Consider the following 27,755-nt stretch of genomic DNA (forward strand, 5'->3'; position numbering starts at 1 on the left):
CAGTCAGTCAGTCAGTCAGTCGACAACGCATCGCTGGTCATCCGCGCATCTATCTATATTCCCTTTCTTAAATTAGCCACCTTCAGCTTCGCGATACCGCCCCCAATTTCAGTGTCGGTACGGAGCCGCCAGGCCGGGACAGAGACGGAGAGAGAGCCCTCGGCCATGGAAGCGCTCGGACCCGGTAAGAAAAAAATAGAAAAAGAGGCGAGAAGCGCAGCGAGCGGGGAGGAGAGCGACCCGTGTGTAGGGAGCGTGTGCGCAAATGCGTCGCTCCACTCGTGGCCGCGGATGCAGTGAGGCCTCGAAGCTCTGGGGGAAAAACAAACCGAGAGCCGAGCCGAGGCCCAGCCCGTGTGACACAATATTTACCCCGAGAGCAAGCCCCGCTCCCAACCCGGGGCATTTCTTGTTATGTAACGTGTATTTCCGAGTTAATTTTTTTTCGATTATCCAATTATGTGTGCACGCTTTATTTATCTGAAGCACGTCGGAGCTCGTGTCGGGGCTGGCATTGTGTGTGTGTGTGTGTGTGTGAGTGGGGATTTAACCAGGACCTTCCTTCCTCCTTCCGCGTCGCCCGTGTTTACGTTCATAGCTGTTTGTGTTCATTTCACGACAAAACCGTAACCACGCTTATTTGTACGGCCCAAACAACCCCGTCGAAATTTAATGCTTTCGCCAGTACGGTGTATTTAAATTCATTTTCCAAACGTCAAATCGTGCGTGGTTAAATTTGAACCTTCGTCATCGGGAACAGTGTGTCTGTCTGTCGCTCACGGTGCTTGTTTGTCCATCCGAGATGAGAGCCATAAAAAAACGAATCCCCGATAAAACACATGTTACTGGAGCTAAACAACCTGGCGGGCACATTTTGTGACTTGTAATTCATTGTTATTGTGTGTGGCTGTCATCGGTTTGCGCGCCTCTCATTGGGAAGCAGCAGCAGCCATGCGCCCTTCGTGCACACAAGCGATGGATGGCGCTTTTATCGATCGGATCTGCAGGCCAGCTCATATTCTTCATCTCCTATATGATAACAAAGGCACTTATTTTGCAGCCATGCACTGTAGATCTGAGGATAGGGCATGCGGAGGAGCGGATGCCACACAAATCACACCCAGCCACACACACACACACACACACACAATGCATTTTATCCTCATTACCTGTAAAATATATAATGTGGAACCTTTTTTCCTGCAACTGATCTGCTTTTCATTCGTGGACAGCACCTTTATGACAAATGAATTGCAGCAGAGATCACCTGACATCTGTATTTGGACATTGTAGAATGGAGCGATGGGTTATTTTTGTTTACTCACTGTATGTCCTCACACATTGCCCACAAGCTTGTGAAGGACGGTGGTACTGTAGTAGGGTGAAAAAAAAAAATTAAGCATTTCTGTGGAGGAAATTGGCGTTGCTTCATATTCAAAGATGGTTGAACAGATGCAAGGTGCTGCATCTGGGCCTGCAGCATTGTTTGGAGAGACATATTTTACAATCCTCCACAGGTGTGTGAGCTGCAGTTGACTCATGTTGATGCATAATTACTGCAAGAAACTATGTTTTTTTTTTTTTTTTCACCCATGAAAACAATGGGGGGTTTATTATAAAATAAAGCGCCCACCTTTAGTGTTTTCAACAGGCAGATTTTTAGAAAAAGTGACTGGTCGATACAGACAAACTAGTCGCAATCTGGGTTTAACAGCATTTGAGTGAGCTTGTCCACCATTTATATTCATTCATATTCATTCAGTAGCACCAGACTTGCTTATTATTTGTGTGTGACTGGATGATCTTGACAGCAGGATGGTTACAAGTTTGCACCCCAGCTGGATATCTCATCTTGCAGCATCTTTCAACACCAGGGCCTCCTATGGTTTGTTTGTGGGGATTTTCTCCAGAAACATGCACTCTGTGACCTCTGCCTTAGTATGGCTGCCATTCTTTAGGCATGGGCCTGAAGAAGAGTTGCATGCAATGATGTGATGTGCCAATAGTTTCTTAATATGTTGGCTTATTTACCTCAACGTAAACATTCACAGATTTATTGCAAGGTGGAATTTGTTTGAGATCTTAAAGGTCTACATTATTTGCCGCTGAAGGATACAGCAACACATTTGACTTATGTTCACTACACCAAGCTGCTGATGATATCCATCTTGTGAATGGTCGGTTGGTAATTCTTTGGCAGCGATCCAGACTCTTGTACAGTCCACCAAAGTGCCCTAATCCAGGTGATTTGCAGGTGTGTGGGGGTGAACGCGCTCCCCGCTCAGCGCTGTTAGTCTGTGAGTCATCGCCAGGCCACGCCATCATCCTCATGCTTAGATTAAGCCCAACTGTCTCTCCACGCACACACTCAGTGGTTACCAGGGACATTGTAGCATTAGCAGGCTCTATGAGAATAGCCAGCCGCTCCTAGCAAGTGTGAGCACAGTGATCTAATGATTTAACAACAACCAACTGAGAAAACAGCACACCAAGACGGTTAGGCAGCGGATAATCTTTGCAATCAAACCATGCGGTAAAATGAACCAATAATGTGCTGCTGCTTGAACTGATTATTGGTCAACTTGGCTCCAAGTGGAAAGACACAGGCACGGCACTTGTTTGCCTCCATTGCGTGCGCCATTTATTATGCCACAAAAGATAAATTTACGCCTATCAGAGAGGCAGCAGCTCTGAGTTTTTTTTTTTTTGTTTGTTTTTGTTTTTTAATTCATTTTTAATCTAAACTACCCAGGCCTGCGTAGGACCTCTTTATCTGATTATTTGGCTAAATGTAAATGAGCAGTTATTTATGTTATACCCTCAGACACACACATGGCTGCACAGGCCCTTGTTAACCTGGTGTTCTTGAATATTGCGTAAATTGTCTGCCAAACAGATGTGTAAAACACAAAATGGCTCAGCGACACGCGACAAGCCCACAACTGTTGTAAGAAAACTTGACCAATAATTGCAGAAATACAAAGGTTAGACCCAGGGTTCGTGCACTGTTAGAAAGCAGCTGAAACAGTGAGCCTTATTTGATAGCCATTCCTGTGCTACTTTTGTACATTTCATTTCTATTTAAGTAATTTCTATTTTAAGTAATGGATGATGTTGAATGGCCTGGATGGTCATATGATGCAGCAGTGTTTCTCCAGAATCTTTTCCTAGTAGTGCTAATTTTTCCAGTCACATCTTGTGTCGGTTGTGGCTCTAATCTGATTCTTGATGGCATAATTCATCATGATTAAAAACAATAATGCTAAACATGGGACAAATATTTGCTTTTCCTTTTTTTTGTCTTGCATCAGTAAAAATTCACTTTCTGCTGTATGGCCCAGTATCTACCCAAGTATCGTTCTGTTTCTTCTTTCTAATTTCTTACTCATGCATTTTGTTGATTTTATTCTGTTGTTATCCGCTGTCTTTGTTGGCCATATTTTTTTTAAAACCTGTTTTGTAGCGGGAGTTTTTTTTTTTTTTTTTAAGGCTGGTTATTTTCTTTTCTCACCTGCAGAGTTTGTATTGGCTCACAACCCTTTACACTATTTGTTTTGTATGCACAAATAAACTAAGCCTAAACTGCTCTGAATGAAGAGAAAACACTGCCATGCAGCCTTGACCTCAGTGTTGGGAGGTTCTAGTTAGAAACTCCATTATCAGACAAACTCAGAGAGGGAGGGGGAGGAGTTGATGGTGGTAAGTAGACATGTTGGGTTGTGGAAGAGGGATGGGTTCAGGCATTTCATGCTGACAGACACACACACACACGCGCGCGCACACACACAGACCTAGTAATGTGGCAGCTGAGGAGGCTATATATAGGGACAGCTCTGTTTTTGGTGAAAGTGGAAGAGGAAGGCCGTGGACTTGCTGCACTCCATGTGCACAGACTGTGACCCTTGTCCTGGAGTGCATGCACATATATACATGTGTATGTACACAAACACACATAAGGAGACGATTTGTGCATGTGTGGCACAAAACACACTCACACATTTTTATTTTTGCTTATCCAGGAAGGTCCCATTGAGATACAATATCTCTTCTTCCAGGCAGCCCTGGTCAAGAATAGAATCCACATCTAACACGAGCATTAACGGCACAGAACATGCATACAGTTGTACACCCACATGCTTGTTTTATATAGGCTCTATGTACACATGACGGCACCAAACTAGCATAGCTTCAGTATAGACCTATGCACATGGCGCGCCACGCACACTTGATGCTTCTCCTGTTGCTGTAGCTGATCAGGACAGTGGGATAAAGAAGCAGTAATGTGCGTAATGACTTTGACATCGTTTGATAATTCAAAATAAAGCAAGTCTCCAACAAAGGGCTACTTTTTAGACAACCATGTCACATACATTGTCCTTTTGTAAAGCTCAGGGATAATACAATACAGCTAACAAGCTTGTTTCCACGGAGGAGGAGGAGGAGGAGGAGGCGGAGGCGGAGGCGGCAGGGAGTAAGGGGCGGTGTTTTGGGGGCCCGGGGGTGGCTGAGGGCACGTTGAGAAGCGTGTTTTTAGGAAGCGCTGGGGAGGGTCCCGATTGTCCGTGCTCTCGCGCTTCACTTGCTAACTGGAGCGTGTGGGTGCATGGAGTTCAGGAGGACCCCCACAGTCTCCTAGCTGTCAGTTGACAAAAGCATTAAGCAGCCTCGCATCCCCTCCCCTGCCTCCCAGCCTCCTTCCATACCGCCATTACTATAGCATTGTTTGTTTTTGAGTACACTTTGACTGTACTACTACTGTCCTCCTTTGTCTCAGCTGGACTTGGCCAAGAGGTGTTTTTTTTTTTCTCCCTTTCTTGCAGACAAAGTTGCAGAGAGCGACACCTCATTGGCAAAAATAGTAGCGAGAGTGAACGCTTAACAGATAGCACAAAGATAGTACGCAAGGCTATGTTCACTACCGGTGTTTGCTAGATAATTTCACGCAATTGTGGTACTTTGGGTGATAATTCTAATGTTGTCCCGTATCTGTCGCTGCTTAGATCTCAGACATGTTTTAAGTTGTAATTCTAGTGCCATAATGTTTTTAAATCACGTTTTTATTCATTACTTTGGAAACAGTTGGACTACTAGTTTTAGATACTAGTAAGACTAAATTACGATGGCTATTTCAGTTTGATTTTCTCTTGCAGTGGTGGTTATCTTACATAAATGATGCTGCTGTCTACATTTGGTACTGACCATTATATGAGCTATTGTAAGGTTCACTGCAGGTAACTGAGGCTTGTGGTCTTCAAAGTAACTGTACTGTGTGTTTTAATTGGTAACAAAGGTGTTAAGTGTCAATATGCCTCCAGTGCGGCAGGTTTTACATGACAATTCAAGACATGGTGGGGGATGGGGTTGGACACCGTAGGTAGGTGAGTGCAGTGGCTTGTGTATATATGCATGTGCATATGTAATGTGTATGAGTGGGATGGTGCTTATGTGGAGTGTGTGTATGTGTGTATGTGTGGCGTGTTTTATTCTGTGTGTAACGGTAATCCCTGCCCCTCGCCGCAGCAGCCCCCATATGGCCCTGCTGCTGTCTGTCTGAGAGGAGCTTGGCCTTTGTTTCGGGGTGTGGGGCGGGTGCCCTGTTTGTCGGGGTGGGGCGAGGGGGCGGGATGAAGGATAATTGAGGGTCATTGTTTCGCCAGCCCCTTGTTGACCTATGTAGGTCAGGGGCCAGTGTAGTGGATCAGTCTAAACGCGTGTGTGCGACTGTGCGTTTGTCTTTGGCTGTGAGGCCGTTTCACTGCATTCAAGCAGGTGGTATTGGACAAATCCACCGCAACCAGCTTGGCGTAAGGTCAACCACATTTTTACAGTCTTTTGAATTTGACATTTAGTGGCAAGATAGACGCACACCACTCATCAACTTTGATAACATTTAAAATAAATGGCAAGCTCCCATTATCTGAGGGATTACCACTTCTGTGTGTAGACTGTATTCCTTCTGATAAATATAAGCTGTAAAGAGAGTATTTTTAAAAAACTGGGTTTTAATTCACAATTTAAATGGACAAAAGTTACGAATATTTCAGTGCCTGGCAGTATGGGTAAAAACCATGATATCTTTTACTTGAATACCCCAATATTGAGATTGTAGGGATGACTGTTAGTGCTTTCAAATGATATTACACTCATCATATCCACATTGGTAATGTGGATATGATGACCAAACAGGTAGAGACAAATTAGAGAACGGTCTGAATTCAGAAAATTGCTCCTTTAGTGTAATGCAGTCTTTAAAACTGGGAAAAGACAACACATACCATATTGCAATATTGATATTCAAAGTCCCAGATGATATCTATCCTCCTCTAATAAAATGAAAAACCCTCCTGTGTCTACCACACTTGGTTCAGCCCTCTATCACCCCCCACAGAAATCAGATTGGACTCCTCCACTTCTGGTTTCATGAATGCGACTCTGACACCGGCATGGACAAGTGGAGTGCACTAATTGACATCGGGCGTGCTTCAGTGTGACGACTGCACGTGTACACATTGTGTTGTCGACGCTGCAACGATATATCATGCAGCTCTAATTATTAAGATACTTATATTGCCGAGCCCTGTTGTCAAGTACTGATACTCTTATTTGCATCATGAAAGATACCAGTGAAGGCCCATATAAACCTAATGATACGCCACTGAATGATTTCCTTGGAGCAATAGGTATTAATTATTGTGATATTATACTGGGAGCTCTTTCACACTTCTGGCCCTTTACAGAAATAATTATTTTCTCTCTCCTCTCCAGGCCCGCCTGCCCCTTCCACTCTGTTCCAGCCTCCACGGCGTCCCGGCTTGGGCACAGTGGGGAAGCCCATCCGCCTGCTGGCCAACCACTTCCAGGTGCAGATTCCCAAGATTGATGTCTATCACTATGATATCGACATCAAGCCTGAGAAACGGCCTCGGAGGGTCAACAGGTAAACACGCTGGCAGGGTGAGAGCTGAAGACTCAAACGGTGAATGGTTGTTGCCATATGTAAGGATTTGACTTTTTCTTCCCTATGGTTTTTGGAAAATTTTAGGCTTTCAGGACACATGCCTCCATTTGTGATGTAAAATTCATTCCCAGTTGGGTGACCATAGGCGAAAGGCGGGGGGTGTTTATTGAAGAGCACAGCTGTAAGGGGAAGGGAGCTCTAGTACTAGTAAATGGCAAATGTGGCAGAAGAACATCATGTTCTTTGGCAATTTGAAACTGCTCAGGTCTTTTTTTTTCTACATGCGATTGACATAAATATTTTGTTTAAAATGATAGTGGTTGCCTGAAATGATTTTGAACTGCAATATAAATTGTTGGTATAATTTGCTAACCTGTTGCCTCCATCCCACAGGGAGGTGGTGGACACCATGGTGCGGCACTTCAAGATGCAGATCTTTGGTGACCGGCAGCCTGGCTACGACGGGAAGAGGAACATGTACACAGCACATCCGCTGCCGATCGGGAGAGACAGGGTTGGTACACTGAACACTTCCCCCTCTGCGTGTCCGTGGATGGATATATGGGTCTGAATGAAAACGCTGCTCGTAAACCTCATGAGCACTCTAAGGAGATTGTCATTTATGGAGAGATATTTGGCATTTAAGAATCCAAACCACTGATATTTTAGTGAGGAGACGGTGGACATTTAAATTGGGGCGATGGGTCGGGAGAGGTGGCAGCGTGGAATTTCAAATCGCAGATCGGGTTGTTGAGGAAAGGATAGATTCTGTGTTTTTTCATGAGGAAATTTGTTGCCACCAATCTGTACAGGCACATGTTGCTGAGCGGCAGGCAGACGGTGTCGATGCAGCAGAGCTTGCATTGTAGAGCGACTACCGCTAAACATCTGCCGCCGTGAAGTTCTCCTTAAACAAGACAATAATTGGGGAATTTCCACTCTGAGACACTTTATTGCTGTTATACGATCAATATGTGATCTTAAGTAGGGCCGGGATAGTATGCCGTTCTGAAAAATCAATACGTTGGGAGAAAAGTATTGATAATTATCGCTGTTTTATTATATTTACAGTACTGTCAAGTTGTTAAAAGACATAATGTTCGTATTTTTAGTGTATATTTTTGCCAGGGGGAGGCACTGAAACATTGGTCTTTAATACAGATTAACTTCTTTGTTCTTACAAATAGTTTTTCAGGTATAAATTTAAAGTTTTCCTCAAAATAAATTGGCTCTCTATCGGCGCCATTAATGGACAGCCCATCCGCTACAGCATCCACAGTCAGAATTGTGGCTTGGTTTGCTCCCCCTGCCCCCTCTCTCCCCAGCCAACACACAAAGCAGCGTTAACAGGGCTCTTGTCGCTCCATTTACACAAACGTTACTTCCAAATGGCATTTTTTGCACTATCAGGCTTTTTTTTTGAGCCGTGGGTTTTTCCTTTTTTTTAATAATGGCTCAGTGGGAAACTGCAGAAGATTGTGGTGGCACCGGTGAAATCCCAAGCACAAATGTGTGTTGCAGTGTAAATAAAAGGCATGCGTTCTCTATTAAACTTAATAAATGTTTGAAATATTTCCCTTGTTATTTCCCTTAATATATTGTGCGCAAAAAGAACTGAATCAATTTTTTTTCAATAAAACAAATTAAGTTTATTCATTCCCACTTAAAAGCCGTTTGTTTACACCTCCTGATTTGCTGTTATATTAATGGAAATTTTGCATTTTTACATCGGCTGTATCAGCGACAAAGCACAGCAGAATGAATTTAAACTAGCCCCTCTTTGTTTTTTTTTTTTCTGTCTCTCTGTTTTCACTGAAATGTAAATCTCTCTCTAAACTCTTGTCCCGTCTCCTCACGCAGGTGGATCTGGAGGTCACCCTGCCTGGCGAGGGGAAGGATCAGACGTTCAAGGTGTCTCTGCAGTGGGTGTCTGTGGTCAGCCTGCAGATGCTGCTCGAGGCCCTGTCCGGTCACCTTAACGAGGTCCCGGAGGACTCCGTTCAGGCCCTGGATGTCATCACACGGCACCTGCCTTCCATGAGGTACCGCGGCTCACTCACACATTTCCTTCCCCATCCATCTCCTCGTGTTGGAGAGACGCCGTCTTTCCTTCTGTTTTTTTTTTTTTCCCACCGTATTGTCATTTCCCGCTGTTTTGTGTTTTCCTGATCATATCCACAAGAAATACCTCAGCATATGCCGGTTGATGAATGTGTTTATCCAGCGTGCGGTATCATGACTACACTTTGAGGGAGTTGGTTTCCCGCCTCCTGATTTGCTCGTTGCCACACTCTAACCACTGAACCACACGGGACTGCATTCCTGATGTATTTGTTGCCTCGTCCCTGCAAATGGATTGCGAAATGTGTTTGACTCGTTTCGGGATATTGTATGACACCTGCTTAACATGAGTCACTCTCTACTAGTCCTGGAGGAAATCCTGAGCACTCGGTTATGCTCCGGTTCATCTTTTATCAATATTTACCTCTAATTACTAGATTATTTCCTCCAGTGGTTTACCCAAATCAAACAAATTAAATTAGCATTTTCGCAGACATACTTGCTAGATTTAATACCTTTTTGAATGTTGATTTGCAAGCCTTTTCAGATGGTCACACAATGCTATTACCACCAAATATTGTACCCAGAAATTCAAATTGCTTTGAGATGTCACCATACTTAATGTATGTGTCCTGGCACAGTTGTAAGATTGCTAAACTCTTACTCACACTCTGGGTTCCCGGGCTACTGCGGTTTCTTAAAAAATGAGCCCAGTTTGTTTGTGTGTGGAGGGTATTTCAACACATTGTCTTGTTTATAGGTAAGAATGAAATGTTTTGCATATTTTTTGATTTATTTCATTTTAATTACTTATTTTTATTCAGCCAGCATTATGTTGCAGGGAGATTGGAGAACACTGACAAGCAGCAGGACACTGTGACACAGTTGTATTGTCAGAGCTTATAAGAGTTTAAATCCAATTTCTGCAACATAATTGAAGGAGCCATTTCGATCTTTTCATGATTGTTATCAAGCCTGGCTTCAAAAGCAGAGGGTGCTCTTGTGGAAAAATTTTTCATTCAGATGACGGATGTGCATTGATGGGATTCTGTCACTGTCTTTTTGTGCCTGTACGTACAGGTACACTCCAGTGGGGCGTTCGTTTTTCTCCCCGCCGGAGGGCTACTACCATCCCCTGGGCGGGGGCAGGGAGGTGTGGTTCGGTTTCCATCAGTCTGTCCGTCCTGCCATGTGGAACATGATGCTCAACATCGATGGTAAGACCTGCTGCATTTGTATTTGTGGTTCAAATAATCATTTTGTTTCCTCAAGAGTGCATTCATATAAGAAAAAATGAAAATAACTAATTTGCTCTTGATGCAACATGACAATAGCTCTTACACTGCTGTTTGCATATTGCATTTTGGGCCATGCTTTTATATTGTTAACAGATATGACTGATAGATATCATGCATTACGTAGGCACTGCCACAGTTTTCTGCTGTGGCCAGAAAACATGATTTAATTCCTGAGTTTGTATGCATGGAATCACAAATAATCAGCAGCTGATTGTGTGTCATGAGCCTCCTCTTCACTGTCCGTCAGCATCAGCCACAACTTCATACCGTGCCTCGTCTGCCAGGCTGCCTTTAACACAGTGCAGCCCCCATGCTGCTGGGTGCAGGTTGCAAATGAAACTTTTACTGCTGGTATGCCACCAAACCCATATGGAGCTGAGGTTGCGTTTCGGTTGCACCATGTAAAGCCAGACTCACAGTTAATATCTTTTTATAGAAGTTTTGCAGTTGTCACAAATCTGCTGGCGGCAGCGTCTGGTGCCATCACGGAGGTCCAGTGGAGAGCTGCCTGTGCACAAATAATAGCTGAATGTATAACAAGCGGGCTAGAAAAAAAAAAAAAAGAGACTGAGAGAGATCATTGTAGTGTGGTAATGCTGTAGATAAAAGTGAATACTACAGTGCATTTACTTACAAAATTAGGTGGCAGTGACGCAGGAAACTGTCTCATGTGTAACCTTTGCCCCACTAGTATTTATTTCTTTCCACCGGTGCACAAGTTGTAGCTTAAAGCATCTGCTCAGTTCCTCTAAACAGACTGGCTCTGTTAGCTAACAAGGTAGCAAACTAATTTAGAAAAGCAACTGATGTTAATGTCAACATGCAACTTCTGCTTAATACTTATTTTAGATTCTCCTAAATGTGTTAGCCTATGTACAAATGTGATGTATTCGAAGCAGGACGGTGACATTCTGACTGTAACACAGATGATCAGATGTGCCAGTGGTAAAAGGATCTTTTAACACCACATAAAACAACCATTTCTAATAAAGACCCCCGGAGGACGTCCTGTAGTCAAGCTGCTAAGACCTTGAGTCGGAGTCGAGGCACAAGTCCTCACACTTCAAGTTGAGTCCAAGTCTGAGTCACCGATTTTGAGTTTGAGTCACGTCCAAGTTCAGTCTGCATTACCTGGGCCTGTGCATGTTGATATTTCAAGCTGCCACAGTGAAAGAGCATACATACATTTAAAAAGGTATACATTAAACATTTATTAACTGGATTTCCTTCAAGCACATTGATAGCCACCAATTTTGACAGAGGAAACAAATATAGTGATCAGTAACCTTTTATTAACTTCACAAAAATGACTCAAATGACATTATTAGGAGTGGTTACTGTAGGAACAAAATGCTTGGCGCACTGCTCTGGGTGTTTCCTGTGGGCTGCACATGTGAGCAGGTGGGAGGAAGTTGAACTACTTCATTTTGGAAGTAAAGTAACTCTCTACACCTCTGTGTGATAAAGACAAAAAAAAAAAAAAAAGAAAAAGCAAAACAATATGAGTCCCTAACTACGGCTTCTGAGTTCAAAGGCAGATAACGCACAAGTCCAAGTCTGAGTCGGTCATCTGTGCTCGAGTCCGAGTCCGGGACGTGAGCTCTGTAATTCTGGTTTATAGATTGAATCTGATTGCTAATAGCCATTGATTCATAGGATTTACTGATGAATAATAATGTATATGTTTCCTCTGCTCTACCCTGCAGTCTCAGCCACCGCTTTCTACCGTGCCCAACCTGTGATCGAGTTCATGTGTGAGGTGCTAGACATACAGAACATCAACGAGCAGACCAAACCGCTCACCGACTCCCAACGCGTCAAATTCACCAAGGAGATAAGAGGTGGGCATGCATTACAACACACACACACACACACACACACACACACACACACACACTGTACATAAGGGTACCTAGTGACCCCTGGTGGATCTCTGGATTAACCAGAGGTCAAAGAAGGGCCTACACCAATAACTCACACACACATTATACACCGGTTTAATGACTCTTAACTTATCAAATTTACCAGTGAGGTTACAGGTGGGTGTGGGCCTGCAAGGCAAATGACAGTTGTCTTTCATACAGTGCATATAAACAAGAGAAACTGCACCTACTCTCACACACATGCTGCAAAACACACTACAAATGCACACTGCTTAAGCTACACCAATGCCGGTGCACATGTTTTTTTTTTTTATTTCTCTCATAGTAGCAAATGCTGGCAGATCTGCCTTCAAACTGAAAGTTGGCTGTCTCAAGTCAGACATCAGGTGCCATTTGACCCTGTGCAGCGCAGTTGGAGGAGTCTGACGTGTGTTACGCTGAAACTGTGTGTTTTATGAAGCACACACAAATTGCGACAGCTAAAAACCTGAATCAAGCCATGCTGTTTGTGTATAATTCACAAGATAGTGACCTGAGGCAGCCAGCTTGTGTCTCTTGTCTGTCTTTGTTTCCCTCTCTTCATCAGGGAGATAAAATCTCGCTCAGCTGAATGTTACCAGATGTCTTGCGTGAGCTACCGGCAGATTTCAGAACTTGTTTTCATTCCAAAATGGATAGTTTGATGTTAAATTGCCCATTTTTTTTTCCGGGTAAAAGCTGGTTTGTGGTAAACATCTGAAGAGGAACTCCAGAAAGCTGAAAGTCAGTAACACCTTGACACCATGTGAATCCTAGTCGCTAGTGAAGAAAAAAACAACAGCTGACTGCAGTTTTAGCTGTTTTCAACTGGACTGCCATCAGCTACAACTCTAAATAGAATGCAGTTGCCAAGAAACTCTCTCTCACCAGTCTGCCACCCTGTTTGTGCCGTGTGTGTTTATGTTTTGAGCAGGTTTGAAAGTTGAGGTCACACACTGTGGTCAGATGAAGAGGAAGTATCGCGTTTGCAATGTCACACGTCGCCCTGCCAGCCACCAAACGTAAGTGCCTCACCAGCACACATCGACTTTGTCTGCCCATACGTGTTGGCTTATCACATTTCAGTTCCAAGTAAGAAACGCAAGAATCTCAATCCCTTTTAATAAATATGAAACTACCGAGGATTTGCTCATATGTTCCTGTTGGGTTTCACATATGAATATGCATTTCTGTGTGGTTCGCCCACGTTTTCCATTTCACAGGTTCCCGTTGCAGCTTGAGAACGGCCAAGCGATGGAGTGTACGGTAGCTCAGTATTTCAAGCAGAAGTACAGCCTGCAGCTCAAGTATCCACACCTCCCCTGTCTTCAAGTAGGGCAGGAACAGAAACACACCTACCTTCCTCTCGAGGTGAGGCCGAGGCTGCATGCTTTGATACATTAACTCGTCTTATGTAGTTATTAGGTTGGACACCAAACCGCTGTTCACCTTTTGTGGGTGAATTTTTTTTTCCCTTTCATTTCCTGTGACCTCATTCCTGCAGTTATATTCATGACATGGGGCTTTTTTTGTTGCTCTGCAGGTCTGTAACATAGTGGCAGGCCAGCGCTGTATCAAGAAACTGACAGACAACCAGACGTCCACCATGATCAAAGCTACCGCCCGCTCAGCCCCTGACAGACAGGAAGAGATCAGCAGACTGGTGAGTGATGCTTCCCCTTTGGGATGGGAGTGCAAAATGCAGCCGGTGCAGCAGGCGAGTGTATTATTTTGTCTCCGAATTATAGCTGCTGCTTTGAACTTGACCAAAAAAAAAAAAAAAAAACCTGCTTTCTTTGATTCTTTAACACGGCCCTAAACTTTGGGGGCAATCGATAAACTTCTCAAGAAATTAGTTTTACCGGTTTATTATGTCTCATCTACTAGGGTTGTAAAATTTCTTGTCGAAACTGAAACTCTGGTTGGGCGGTCCTCATTTCACCAAACCGTATATATGTGGTGAACGTGATTGCTTTTGCTTTTTTGTTTCCCCCCTCACCACAGCTCTTGCACTTTTTTTTTTTTTTGAGCACGATGCAAAATCAGTGAACACATTTCAGATGGCAGAGCATTCAGCACTGATTTTTAACCAATAATAGCATCAGACTAAAAAATCACTTTTCTTTGAGCCAGAATGAGAAGCTTTTTTGTTGCAAAGGTGTATAGCATTTACAGAGTATGTACAAAAGCCCTGTTGAACTTTTTGTGTTGGCTACAGATTTTTTTTTTTTTTTAAGAACTGATACAGAATTCAAAGGCTTTCTAATCTAAAGGTACACCCACAATCCGCAGCAGTTTCAGCGTATGAATGTGCTTCTCTATTGATTAAAAGACAAGGATTAAACGCAGGATATAAACTCATCACACTTTGATTTCTGTATTTGTGAAATGTCTGAATATCAAGTGCTGCTGTTCATTATTTAGCGCTGGCCTTTATCATGTTGAAATGCACCAAGCTTATATCTTGTTTTTTAATCAATACTAAAAAAAAGAGCTTTCATGTGTTGAAGACACTGTTGCAGTTAATTTTCGGGAGTTGCCGTCCTCATTATGTGAGACTACCTCTTTATGTTTTGAATTCTTTGATATGCACCCCTGCCCTGAAGAATGAACTGCAGCAATTTCAGCTTTTGAATGTGCTTCTTTACTGGTTAAAAGACAAGGATTAAACGCAGGATATAAACACACCTTGATATTTGTATTTGTGAAATGTCTGAATTATTAAGTGCCACGGCTCGTTATTTAGGCATGTTTGACTGGGGAGCACCAGCACACCACTTTGCACTCCCGTTTAAGCACTTTGCATTCTCTCATCTCTCTCTTCCTCAATCCCCTTGACCCTCCTTCCACTCTCTGTTCTTCACCCTTCTCGTTATGACTCTCCTCTTCTTCCTCTCCTCGCTCCTCTACTCGCCTACAACCGTCTTTAACCCCCTCCTCCTTGTTTTTCGCCTCTCCTCCAGGTCAAAAGCAACAGCATGGTCGGGGGCCCAGACCCTTATCTGAAGGAGTTTGGCATTGTGGTGCACAACGACATGACGGAGGTGACGGGGCGTGTCCTCCCAGCGCCCATGCTGCAGTATGGGGGCCGGGTGAGTACAGACACAGGGAGGGACTGTGGCAGGGTGAGTACTGGGCAGGGGCTGCACTCTGAGGGCGCAAGCCTGACTGGGGGGCACGGGAGAGGGAGGGGAGGGGGACGGGGGAACATTGACAGAGTGAATGCTGGGAACGTGGGGTGTGTTCCAGGTCGGCAGAGCTCACCCATCAGACGGGTGAGACGGAATAAATGAGACAAATGAGTCATCCTAATAAACAGACTGTTAATTGAACCCGTTTTGATCAGTGATTGAACAGCGGATTTTTTCCGAGCCACGTGTAATTAAGAAACGGCTGGTGGATGAATCTTAAACAATTAAAATAACACCAGTGGCGAATTTATTGCTGTAATCACTGCTTATTTCCACTAAACAATTAATTTACCTAATATATTCCGAACCAGATAATTAATTAATCCCATGTGTAGCGATACTAATTCAGGTGGTGGGTGGATCTGGCTTACAGCTGCGACGTTGGCAGACATGGAAGACCTGGAGCTGGCCCCGTGTGTTTAAAATCCTGCGGTGCATCTCAGCAGTCTGATGTGTTTTTCTCCTCTCGAATGGTCTTTTCCTTCTCTAAGTATCTACTAAATGGTAGAAATATCATAGAGCCTATAGATGATGACTCGAGCATCATCTGTTGCATTCACTAGTGTCTGTGTGGGAGGAGGAAAGGCGGCGAGGGGGACGTCACTGCAGATTGTTGACTTGCACCCGCTGAATCCTAAATCAGCCATTGAATGGTCCCTAGCCATTATGCAAGGAGATAAATCTGACAAGACTGGGTGGTGCATTTATAAGGGGAGGTTTTGTGTTCATCACTGTGCAGACTGTAATGCTGGTTAAAAATAATTGTCCCTAATTTGTGAATGGAAGATGCAACTGGGAGCATTTTATCTGAGCCAAAATTACACTTTTGTGCATTATTATTATGATTGTTATTATTATTCATACCTCTCAAATCCATTGAGACTTGCCTAGTGGTAAGGGGTTAGAGGCTGAATTGTGATTCAAGGATTGTGTGGAAGGAGGCAGTGTGGGGGTGGGGGATACCTGCTGGAGGAGGATCAGACTCTTTGCCACCCAGTGTTTAAGCACAGTCACTTTGAAACATGCACTGCCCTTGTTTTTACTGTTTTTAATATCTAGGGAGTGAAGCTTGTTTACCCTCCAAATGAAAATCAAATGCATGGAAACGCTGTAGATTTTAGATCATTTTACGCAAACACACTTAACTACAAATAACATAACACAGCGTTCAGTGGTTCTTCTCATGTGAGATAAAACTTGAATCATCCCTGTGGGGAAATTGGATCTGCCGTCTTTTGAAATGAATGTTGAGGGCTTTGGCCAGCTTACTCTTAATTTTGTTGTTTTTTTCATAGTATGAAAACAGATTGGTGCTTGATATACCGCACTGGCCCAAATATAAGACAACACTGATTACAAGAGGATCCTGCCTTTTTTATTTCAGCATCAGTTTTTGGAAAAATGAAGAGCAAATTTTGTTTTTTTCTTTTAATGAAAGAAAATAATTTTATCTGACAAATTAAATAAATAAACCATAAATACAGAAAGGTAGGCTGATTTACAGCATATTTTAGATCATTCAAAACATTTGAGTGCATTAAAAAGTGCATTAACCAGCAAACATATAGTCTAATAGTAGGCTACCATAGAACCCAAGGTTAGATTGTTATAAAACTGAAAAAAATGAAAATGGAAATTTTCATTAGCCTAACTCTTTTTGACCACAGTTTTTTTTCCTTTCAAGACTATTTTTTACTATTACTACTTTTACTACTACTACTACTATTTATTTATTTATTTATTTATTTTTTTACAGCGGTCCTGTCCGTCTTCACTGCTCACCCTAACTAGCACCATTTCGCCATCTGCTGTGTTGAATGCATAGTGACAACCTCACTTTTTCAGATGTAATTTCCAGATAAAAAAATACTGTCTTATATTTGGGCCAATAAGATCATTTTCTTAGTTGGCAATGCCAGGAGCAATCCCTCTGTCGGCTGGCTGATCTGTCTGTTGATTCATTTACGATCTGTTACAGTAGACGCTCACTGAAGGGTTTGACCCTCTGCATGTTGGGATATTGAGTCTAATCGCCTTCCAATGAAATGCTTTTAACTGCAGACTGACTGCTTTTCCCATTGCCACAATCACTCGGTATGAATGGAAATACACACACCTCATTTTAGCACTGTGCTGATTATAGTTGCATCAGAGTCTCCATGAAAAAAAGCTGAATACTCCTGAAGTGACTGAACGCACAACACCTGAGATGGGAAAGGCAACAGTCTTATTTTCTCTGTAGCTCCACAGGCATTATGATTGTCTGTCTGTAATTTTAACCAAGGTGCTGATAGTCGCCTGTAGATTTGTTTTGTAATGAAATATTAATATTAATGGCTTGCGGTGCAGAGAGGAACCTTCAGGACATCACAAAAAGACTTGAAAATGTGTCTCTGCACACAAGGATGCTGTTCCTCTGGATTCATATTTTCTTACACTCTTTCAAAACAGGAACACTTGTGAAGTGTCAGATGTCTTTTTGAATAAATGCAATCCTCATGTTCACTGTTTACTGACAATACTCCTGCTCTGAGAAGAAAAAGAGACTATCTGTAATAATTTCTGTCTGTCCTGAACATTTCTCTCCTCCAAACAAGCCTAACGATGCATAGTGTTGTCTGTGGACGCCCTGTGCGCAGCAGCAGGGCAGGAACAACAGTCCACGCACAGATAAAAATATTCCACTGCACACTGAAAAACCTCAGACCAGTTTCATATTTGATATATTCATGCATTTCATTATGATGCTGTATAGATACGCTGAATATATTCAAACTGGTCTGAGGCCTTTCATTGTGATTAAAACACTTTGATCTGTGTGACGCCTTAACAAAATGTTATGCCACATACATGCACGTGGTCCATTTGGGTGGGAAAGTTAATGTCCTTTACGAGAAGGGAATCTGTATTTGTGGGTTGGTCTGTGTTACTATCTGCTGTATTGGCTCGTCTAACCGGGGGGTTGACTAAGAGAGTAGGGACTCTCTCCGCAGAACAAAACCGTGGCCACGCCCAACCAGGGCGTGTGGGACATGAGAGGGAAGCAGTTCTACGCCGGCATCGAGATCAAGGTCTGGGCCGTGGCCTGCTTCGCCCCGCAGAAACAGTGTCGAGAGGACCTGCTCAAGTGAGTCGTGCCGTTTGCTGTTATAATCTTTATAATCGTCTGGGACATTTACTGCACAAGGACAAGAGAAAGTTACAAACCGAGGCAAAAACAGACGAGACTTTATCCGATGTTTTTCTCATTTCACTGTTGTGTTCTCTGATACATTTAGTTATTGTACATACGCCTGTTATCTGTGCCGTTCCCAGACAGTGTCTACTTCTAAACAGTTTAACAATTCATTCATTGCACCGATGCATGGGTTATAAATAATGCTGATTTGACCTGCTAAAAGAAACAAACATTGACCTTGGCCTGCTTTGAATCAAATCATTCATGATTGATGAAAAACAATAAAATAAAGACCTCAGGGCGAGCAAAACGAACTGTAGCATTTTGTTTCTTTTACAGTAAATGTTTAAGTAATGGTGTTGTCTCATTATGGTATTACTATTTTTCTCACGTTTCAGAGGAAAAAAGCATTTAATGGACATAACATTTTTGCTAAAAGTGCTGAACTGAGCCATTGTTTACAAACTTTAATCATTTTGAATTGCTCCAAAAAAGAAATCGTTCCTAAACCGAATCACCAACTAATGAATTGTAAAATTAAGTAATATAGATTGGTAATGCTGCTGATTTCTCATGGGCTGTGTAATTTCCAACAGGAGCTTCACTGACCAGCTTCGAAAGATCTCCAAGGACGCTGGGATGCCCATCCAGGGCCAGCCGTGTTTCTGTAAATACGCCCAGGGAGCCGACAGCGTGGAGCCCATGTTCAAACACCTCAAGATGTCCTACGTAGGCCTGCAGCTCATAGTCGTCATCCTGCCCGGCAAAACGCCTGTTTATGGTAAGAAATTAATGAATCCTTTGTTTCCATGTGTTTTGTATTGCACAAGGAAAAGGTGCAAAGCCTTTTAAAGTATGGGAATAAAATAAAGGCAGGGCTGTTGCAATGGAATGCAGTTTAGGTGTGTTTAATTTTTTTAAAAAATTCAGAATCTGGGAATTAGTTTATTATACTGTAGATAATTTATTATACTGCCTTATCACAAAGCAAAGCTTCACTTTTGGCTTCTGTTGATGTGGTGCCTGTGTTTGCTTGCCTTTCTGCAGCTGAGGTGAAGCGAGTGGGCGACACCCTCCTCGGCATGGCCACCCAGTGCGTCCAGGTGAAGAACGTGGTGAAGACGTCCCCTCAGACCCTGTCCAACCTCTGTCTCAAGATCAACGCCAAGCTCGGGGGCATCAATAACGTCCTGGTGCCTCATCAGAGGTGAGCCGCCAACATGGAGTTAGATTTTCATTTTAAACGGAAAATCAGTTTGAATCGGACATGAACTGACCCGACGTGCACTAGACACATATTTGTCTTCACTGGAGTTCAGATTGGAGGTTAAAAAGGGTCCTCTGGTTATCATGTGGGCGGAAAGAGCAGTCTAAAGCACTCCACAAATCAGTTTATGATAATCCATTTTCATGCAAACAAGTGTCTGTTTTCTGCCAGTGTGATTTGTGAAGGCGTTTATAATCATTGTTCCCAACATGTGTGAAGTAGCTATTTCCTGGAAACTCATCCAGTGCACAGGAAGTGGTGAGTTTTGTGTCCAGCAGCACCAAGATGTCGCCAGAAAATGCTGTTATTCCACTTGACCAGTCAGTTTAAGGCCAGTCAGTCAGTCCATTTGGCACAGAGTTCTCACGCAGTTATGATGAACCAAATCAAAGGTTTAACTGATTCGTGGAGTGCCTTGCCCTTTTTTCCTTGAAAATGAGCCGTTCTTGTTCTTGGAATCAAACCCACGCTCTACAGTCCTCTGACAAACAACGACTTACTGACTCTTTTTCCCTTTCTTTCTCTGTATCCGTCCTGTGTGTGTCCAGGCCCTCTGTGTTCCAGCAGCCCGTCATCTTCCTGGGTGCCGACGTCACACACCCTCCAGCCGGTGATGGGAAGAAGCCGTCCATCGCGGCGGTGGTGGGCAGCATGGACGGCCACCCCAGCCGTTACTGCGCCACGGTGCGGGTCCAGACGTCCCGACAAGACCTGTCCCAGGTACTGGATGTGTTTACTTTTCCATATTCAAAACCTACAGCTAAGATGATTATTTTACTCAAATTTTAATTGGTAAATGTAAATTTTACTGAAATATTCAGATTCTAGATAATGCTCCTAACCTTATTGGAAAACCTTTTTAAGGGATGTTATTGAGTATGATTAACTACTTCCTTTCAAATGAATATAATGGATCTACTTGAGTGTTTTTATGTTGAGTTTAAATGGATCATTTTGGCCTAATCAAGCCGGCTCATTACTGTTTGTTTGACTGTTTAAAGTTTTCATTGTATAGGATGTGGTTTGTTGTGTGTTCACGCCCACATTTTATATCACTCCTATCAGTTTTGATTGTAAATGTTAATACCGCAATTTCTAGGATTTTTTTTTTTTTAAGAATGTCTTCGTCTTTGTATGGGTCTCAATCGCTGCTTGATCACTGGCTTTTCAGGAGCAGCTCTTCAGCCAGGAGGTCATCCAGGACCTGACCAATATGGTGCGGGAGCTGCTCATCCAGTTCTACAAGTCCACGCGCTTCAAGCCCACACGCATCATTTATTACCGAGGGGGAGTGTCCGAGGGACAGATGAAACAGGTGATTTATGGCAATGTCGATATAACCAGTTGTGTGCCGTCTTTTCCACCTAATGTTTACGATAAAGCTGTAGAAACTGATTCTCATGACTGCCAGGGTGTTTTGCAGCCAGTCCAGTAGAGCTTGTTGCTTCCTCATTGGTGGCATTTTGCACATGTGAGTCCCAGACGCCTGCAGTTGCTTCTCCTAATCAGAAATGAATGTTTGAGCAAGAGAGTTGCCCTGGTACAAAATGGCAATGTGCCAGCAGAAAGCAGTAAATTATGTTTTTGCTGCCTGATTTTTTTTTTTTTTTTTTTTTTTAATTGGGTGACATTCAGTGAGATTATTCTCACGGTCTGGCTACTACTTGCAACATTTTCTCTTTGCTTCAAGACTTGACCTCAAAGACACACGCCCTTCTTCGTCCCATGGGTTGCATTCTTTTTATGAATATTTTATAATGCAAATACACAGCAGTGCCACTAGAAAACAGCTCTTTGGGTCACAAGCCATGTTGTGACAGCAGTTCTCAGTATTAATTTGCTGGTTACTTTATAATTCTGTCTTCAGGGAAAAGGTAGCACTGATTAGGCTGTCTTTAATCAAGTCACAAACTCGTGTATGTGTGTTTTTTAGGTTGCGTGGCCGGAGCTGATTGCCATCCGGAAAGCGTGTATTAGTCTGGAGGAGGACTACAGGCCGGGCATCACCTACATTGTGGTCCAGAAACGCCACCACACACGCCTCTTCTGCTCCGACAAAGCTGAGCGGGTCAGTAATCGTTCTCTTTCAGTCATAACATGTCCCTGTGTGTGAAAGTGTGTGTGTGTGAAGTCTCATCTGACTGGTCGCCCCCTGCAGGTCGGGAAGAGCGGTAACGTCCCAGCTGGCACCACAGTGGACAGCACCATCACACACCCTTCCGAGTTCGACTTCTACCTGTGCAGCCATGCTGGGATTCAGGTGAGCGCTACAACACACTAACACACACTCACACGCTTAGATTGACAGGTGATGCCCAGAGGAGAACTATGCGGTCAGCTGAATATTTCAGATTGCCAAATAATCCAGGGTAACTGTTAATTTGTAACCATCTTACACACAGCATACCGAAATTATGACACAAATTAAATTTTTATTTTCTCTCTTGAATTCCGTAGTGATGTAAGAGACTGCTAATTAACTGTGACTATCACAAGAGTTAGCTTGCAATGCTTTATGGGAATCAGCATGGTGGAAATGCCACTTTGACCCATCACATTGCTGGTTTGAAAATTCCTATTATCAACATTTGATTACATTTACCTATTATCTAATAATATCTAATAATAATAAAAATTAGATAGTTTTATGCATGACACTGAATGATTTGTCGCATGAAAGTATTTGTGCAATATTGACATGTTGCTGTGGACGCTCTGTCTTCCCTCAGGGCACCAGTCGTCCCTCCCACTACCACGTCCTCTGGGACGACAACTGTTTCACGGCTGATGAACTGCAGCTCCTCACCTACCAGCTGTGCCACACCTACGTCCGCTGCACGCGCTCCGTCTCCATCCCAGCACCGGCCTACTACGCCAGGCTAGTGGCTTTCCGTGCCCGCTACCACCTGGTGGACAAAGACCACGACAGGTGAGGCAGCACGAGCAGCACAGGGGCCTTCATCTGTGATTCTTGTTCAAGAAGGAGAAATGCCAGGGATATATCAGCGTCTGCTCTTTTATTTTTGGTAAAAGCTGGAGGGCTGTTGTTAAAAGTGATACACTGATCAGGTGATGTTCCAGTGTTAAAGGTCAAAACTTTCGCGGGAAGATGCATCTCATTACTGAGTGGTTCAAACGCCTCATGCATCTTTTTGCTCATCTTTACCACGTATTTACCTGCTGCCTTTGAGCCCTCTGTCTTTCAGTCAAACATCATTATATCACAAATTAACAGTTTCTCTCCAGCGTGATTGCAGGGCATGTAGCTTCCAGTGCTTTGCATTGTTTTTAAAAGGGAGATGTAGCATTTTTAAGAAAGGGAATCGCAGGAGAGAAAGCTGTGTTGGGATTTGATCCCGGCCGAGCAGGGGTGCATGTTTTCACTGGCACGGCCCTTGACCACTTACCTGCCACCAGGCACACGGCTCCCAGTCATTGATAATGTGCAATCTTGTTTCCTGCCTGCTTCCCTTATTTCCTGCTTTTTGTGTTCCACTCAAACTCCTTACACAATCTAATCTAACATCTGCCCCTCTCTGTCTTGCAGTGCGGAAGGCAGCCATGTATCGGGCCAGAGTAATGGCCGGGACCCCCAGGCACTGGCCAAGGCAGTTCAGATCCATTATGATACCCAGCACACCATGTACTTCGCCTGAGCTAGCCAGCACGCCTGCCAGCCAGCCAGCCAGCTGCTGACTCCTTTTCACTGTCTATGTCTGTATCTTTATGCCAGTCTTTCTCTTCTCCTGTATCTTTATCTCTCCTTGTCGTCTGTCTCTCTTTCTCTTTCTCTTTCTCACACTCAAATCATTTTCTAAATCTGTACCAAAGCGGCTCTAAACCAGGGGAATCCGCCGCGTTCCACCGTCCAGCAAGTTTTTGTCGCGTGGGACAAACTCCAACCGGCGTTCCTGATCAAGCCGCCTCTCTAACCAGCAATCCAGCACTGAGAGACCCGAGGGTTTCCAATGCACAAAAGAAAAACAACAACAACAAAAAAAACAAAAACAAACCATATACACACATACAAGTTGAGCCATTGTTTTGAGTTTGTTTTTGTTTTTTTTAATTCCGATTTGAATGTCTGTACTCTTGTTTTTGTAAGATACACTGAGCAAGGGAGTGGACTGGCACTCTCGGTGTCAGCGCAGCTCTTTAGCTCTCCCAGCTAAGCAGGACTCTTATCTACTTTTACCTCAAAGCCCCTTTGGGCAAAATCTGTCACAAGGTCTTGGGTTTTTTGGGTGGTGGGGAGGGAACTCTGCATGAAAAGAGGTGTGGGGGAGTTGACCTTTTGAGAATGATATATATACATATATATATATTTTTTTCCTTTTTATGAGCGTGTGTTTTAACTTTTTCTCCTTTACGGTCTTTTACAAGCGAGGTGACCTGGGTGTCCATGCCCATTACTACTTTTCTTCCCATCTTAGCAAAGAATAAGTGCTCAAGTCTGTGCGGGTGCGTGTGTGTGTATGTATGTGTGTGCGTGCGTGCGTGCGTGTTTCTGTATATACATTTACTGCTGTATGTGTGTGGGGTGTGTGTTTGTGTGCGCATATGTCTTTTATGGCAGGCCACTGAATTGTAAAGGGAAATCAAGGAGATAACTGCTGTAAATGCCTCAGATTTGTTGTTTTTATATTCACACATACAGTACATATATAACATATATTTACATCTATAGAGCAACTTTGTGACATATGACTTATACAGGCCTCACGGAGGCTGGTGTGGGTATTTGTAGCAGCCCTGGGTCACGTATCACTTGAAATTCTTCATTTACTTTGACCTTGTGCTTTAACCTGCGAGCGGGCAGGACGGGTGGGACTCGCACTTTTTGGAGCCAGCTGCTCCTTCGTGCTTCACAAGATCAACGAATCCCACAAAGAGTAAGTGAAGGCGTTTCAAGCAGTGGGTGATCCCAGGTCTGACGTGTAGCAGTAGTAACCGTGGTCTAGCCTGTGACTCTGGCTCGGCATTGGGACCTGTTGAATGGCTGAAGGCATTAACCACAGACAGAGTATCGGTTTATTCGCCTTGCTGTCTCTGTGAAAAGCGGGATCTTTTTTAAAATCCTTGGACCTGATTATCTGAAAGGTTATACAATAACACTGCTGGACGTTGCATGGAGTTGTTTTAAAGTTTTGTTTTTGAAGAAGGCGCTAGTAGCCTTTCTTTCTTTTTTCTTTTTTTTTTTTTTTTCTTTTCCATTTTTAAGGGCCGGAAACAAACCTAGTTTTTTGAGGTCTCCTTTGCTAATACTGGCCAATTCATTGCACTGACCCGGGACGCTAGGCAAGCAACAGAGGGCACTCTCAATCTCTCGTACCTTTATGCATTTATACATAAGAATCAACAAAGCAGATTTGTAAGAGTTTAATATAAGATGTTTTGTGGTTATCTTAAAAACTGTTGTTTAGAATTAGTAGTTTACCCTTGATGTTGTTGTTCTTATCGTTGTTGTTGTTAATGTTGTTAGTATTGTGATGAAATTTTAAGGCCGGCAGCAGAGCCAGTTGTGTAGTTAACTAGTATGACTTCAGGAATAGACTTAAGTTGTGGAGCTGCAGATTAAGGGGTAGAGCTTAGGGTTGGAAAATATTTTGTAGCATTCTGGCCAATGGCGAGAGAAAGTAGGCCCTGGGATGGATGAATTCACGCTCCGTTTGTAGTTTCTGACAGGGCTGTTTTGACGTATCGTGTAGCACTCTGACTCGCGCTCCGGTGAAACAGATTTTTTTTCACCGTGTGCGTGAAATGAACTGGTATGAGCTGTTTGGGATCAGATAGATGGAGACAATCAGGGATTGAAATCAGAGTGAACTTGGATTTAAGAGTTGTTTTTAAAAGAGGTTCGCCATAGGCAGTGAGTTGAATTTTTAGGAGAAAAAAAAAAAGGTTTCTATTACTGTTTGTGTGTATTTGAACAAGTATACCCATCTAAAAAGTCTATACTACTTATGGTGTTTGTTTCATATTTTTATGCATTTTTAACACCGGATTAAATGAATTGACTGTAAGCAGAAGCACTGCCCTTGGACCCCCCTGTGCTAATACTTGGCAAGCTGTTGTCATGTCATCTCAGCATCAGTGACTTTGGTGACGGTCGTACATGTGATGCCCCCCGGTGGTGTGAGTCAGTAATGACGGTGACAATGCGAGCGAGAGAGAGAGAGAGAGGGGTTAGAGAGGCCACGGGATCGTCAGCGCACACGCCTCAACAGGAGGGACAGCTCAGTGAAAACCCTTTTGTAATAAACCACCCGTAAAGCAGCAGGTTTGCTATGAATGAGTTTGGGCGCCTGCCTGTTGATGGCGTGGGCTTTGGCACTGGACAGGGCCGGAGAGGCAGGAGACGGAGGGGGCTAGTTGGGGATTTGGGAGGGTGTCGTCCAGGCATTGCATGCAATAAGATTTCTTCGTTCAAAAGGGGGCAGATTTGTCTTTTCAAAATGTGCACTAGTATTACCGAGCCAGGTGGGCAGTGGTTGAATATTTTATCTGGCATCTCTACTGGGGGCGATTATGATGCTTTAAATTCCTCAAAATACGTGAAAACGGCTAAACTGCAGGATATTCTCGCGAAGCGATACACAGCAGGATCAGCGATCACTCCCTGTTTTTAACATGGCATTGCAAAGCAATATTAACCCAAAATCTGGTTTTCAAACGTGGAAAATCAAAGCTATAATTCTTCTCGTGGCTGTTGGTCTACTCTCGCTATTGTGTCTCTGTACTTTTTTATTTTTTATTTTTTTTTTGCTTGTATCAATCAGTGGGAATGTGCATTCGGTGGAATAGTTCCTTAGGCTCTGAGAACTTTTTTTTTTCCTTTTTTCTTTTTTTTTTAAAGTAACGTAGACTTTGCTCGCCTGCATGCCAGAGTATTGTCCTTTTAAAAAGAAGAAAAAAAAAAACTCTTTAGAATCATATTTATTATGAGAGAAAAAAACATATAAAGTCTTTTTTGGGGTAAATGTTTATCAATTTAGTGAGACTGTTTTTAGGCTAGCAATATTTCTCCAGTCTCTAAGATGTATTTTAAAGATTCCTACACAAATGTCAGTAATTTGGGAGGTACAAGCTGTTATGTGAGGTGAGGGGGGGCCCGGTCTTTGCGTCGTGTCCAAATTCAAACGAGGTACTTTCTTCAAACGTGGACCCGTTAAAGGCCCACCCCCTCTCCTCCGGCCAGGCTAGCGCAGCGAGCGTTTGTTTTGTCTCCTCGTTCCTGGTTTGCGCCCATGGCCACGCCTCTCGGGGCTCTCCTGTCTCCACGGCACCTCTGCTGACCGCCCGCAAACGCACTTCCTCTTTGTGAGGTGGTTTGGCGACACCACATGGCGAAACCACGGAGCAGGATTACCTCTTTTTAACCTTTATAAAAAAAAAAAAAAGAAGATCCGTAATTCTTTCTGTGCCCCAATAGAAAGAGAGCATGATTTATTTTTAAATTCCTCTCACTTTGATATATTGTTATATCTTAACGGATTTGTAATTTGACATTGTGTATTGTGTAATTTAATTTTATTATTTTATTTTATTTTTTTTTGGTTCTAATTTGGGGTTTGTTATAGTTCTGCTCTTTGTTTTTTTTCTGCTAGTGGTCTCTGAGCTGTGTGTGATTGTCCAATAGCAATAGAACCATGGAATTGGCTCGATCTGATTCTGTGAATGGAAACAGAACCCTTTCTGACCTGTTGAGGGGGCGGGGCTCCTTCTGGCCCCGCCCACCAGGCTGCCCAATCATTTGCTGTTATTGCTATTATGTGACATGTTAAATTACTTTTTTTGTTTATTGTTTTTTTTTTGTTTTTGTTTTTTTGTTTTTTTTAGCCTGCAGGGAATTACTTGTGTTAATGTGCAAAGTAATAAATTGGTATTTTATGCCTATAACA

The 27,755-nt window shown here is 43.2% G+C and overlaps 1 protein-coding gene across 4 annotated transcripts; it reads left to right on the forward strand.

The window, feature by feature from the left end:
- ago4 (argonaute RISC component 4) lies at window positions 1-27,755 on the forward strand. 4 transcript variants are annotated; one of them, XM_030064254.1, is made up of 19 exons: window positions 1-184; window positions 6,766-6,937; window positions 7,352-7,472; window positions 8,819-9,000; window positions 10,100-10,236; window positions 12,024-12,158; window positions 13,153-13,240; window positions 13,442-13,589; window positions 13,762-13,881; window positions 15,182-15,343; window positions 18,388-18,536; window positions 19,184-19,368; window positions 19,635-19,794; window positions 20,403-20,574; window positions 21,026-21,169; window positions 21,788-21,922; window positions 22,013-22,114; window positions 22,584-22,783; window positions 23,402-27,755. In XM_030064254.1, the coding sequence occupies exons 1-19, from the start codon at window positions 166-168 to the stop codon at window positions 23,508-23,510; spliced, it is 2,640 nt and encodes an 879-aa protein (XP_029920114.1). In that variant the 5' UTR covers window positions 1-165; the 3' UTR covers window positions 23,511-27,755. The 4 variants fall into 4 exon arrangements, with proteins under 4 accessions (XP_029920114.1, XP_029920115.1, XP_029920116.1 ...); XM_030064255.1 differs by having other exon boundaries at window positions 18,403-18,536; XM_030064256.1 differs by having other exon boundaries at window positions 15,182-15,310.

Source organism: Myripristis murdjan, chromosome 11 (genome assembly GCF_902150065.1).
Source record: "Myripristis murdjan chromosome 11, fMyrMur1.1, whole genome shotgun sequence".
NCBI classification, from domain to species: domain Eukaryota; kingdom Metazoa; phylum Chordata; class Actinopteri; order Holocentriformes; family Holocentridae; genus Myripristis; species Myripristis murdjan.

Bases quoted from the DNA above. Each gene is read 5' to 3' on its own strand.
- ago4 (XM_030064254.1), top strand. The intron at 7,473-8,818 runs GTTGGTACACTG...CTCCTCACGCAG, and splicing joins TGCCGATCGGGAGAGACAGG to GTGGATCTGGAGGTCACCCT. The intron at 15,344-18,387 runs GTGAGTACTGGG...CTAAGAGAGTAG, and splicing joins CAGGGAGGGACTGTGGCAGG to GGACTCTCTCCGCAGAACAA.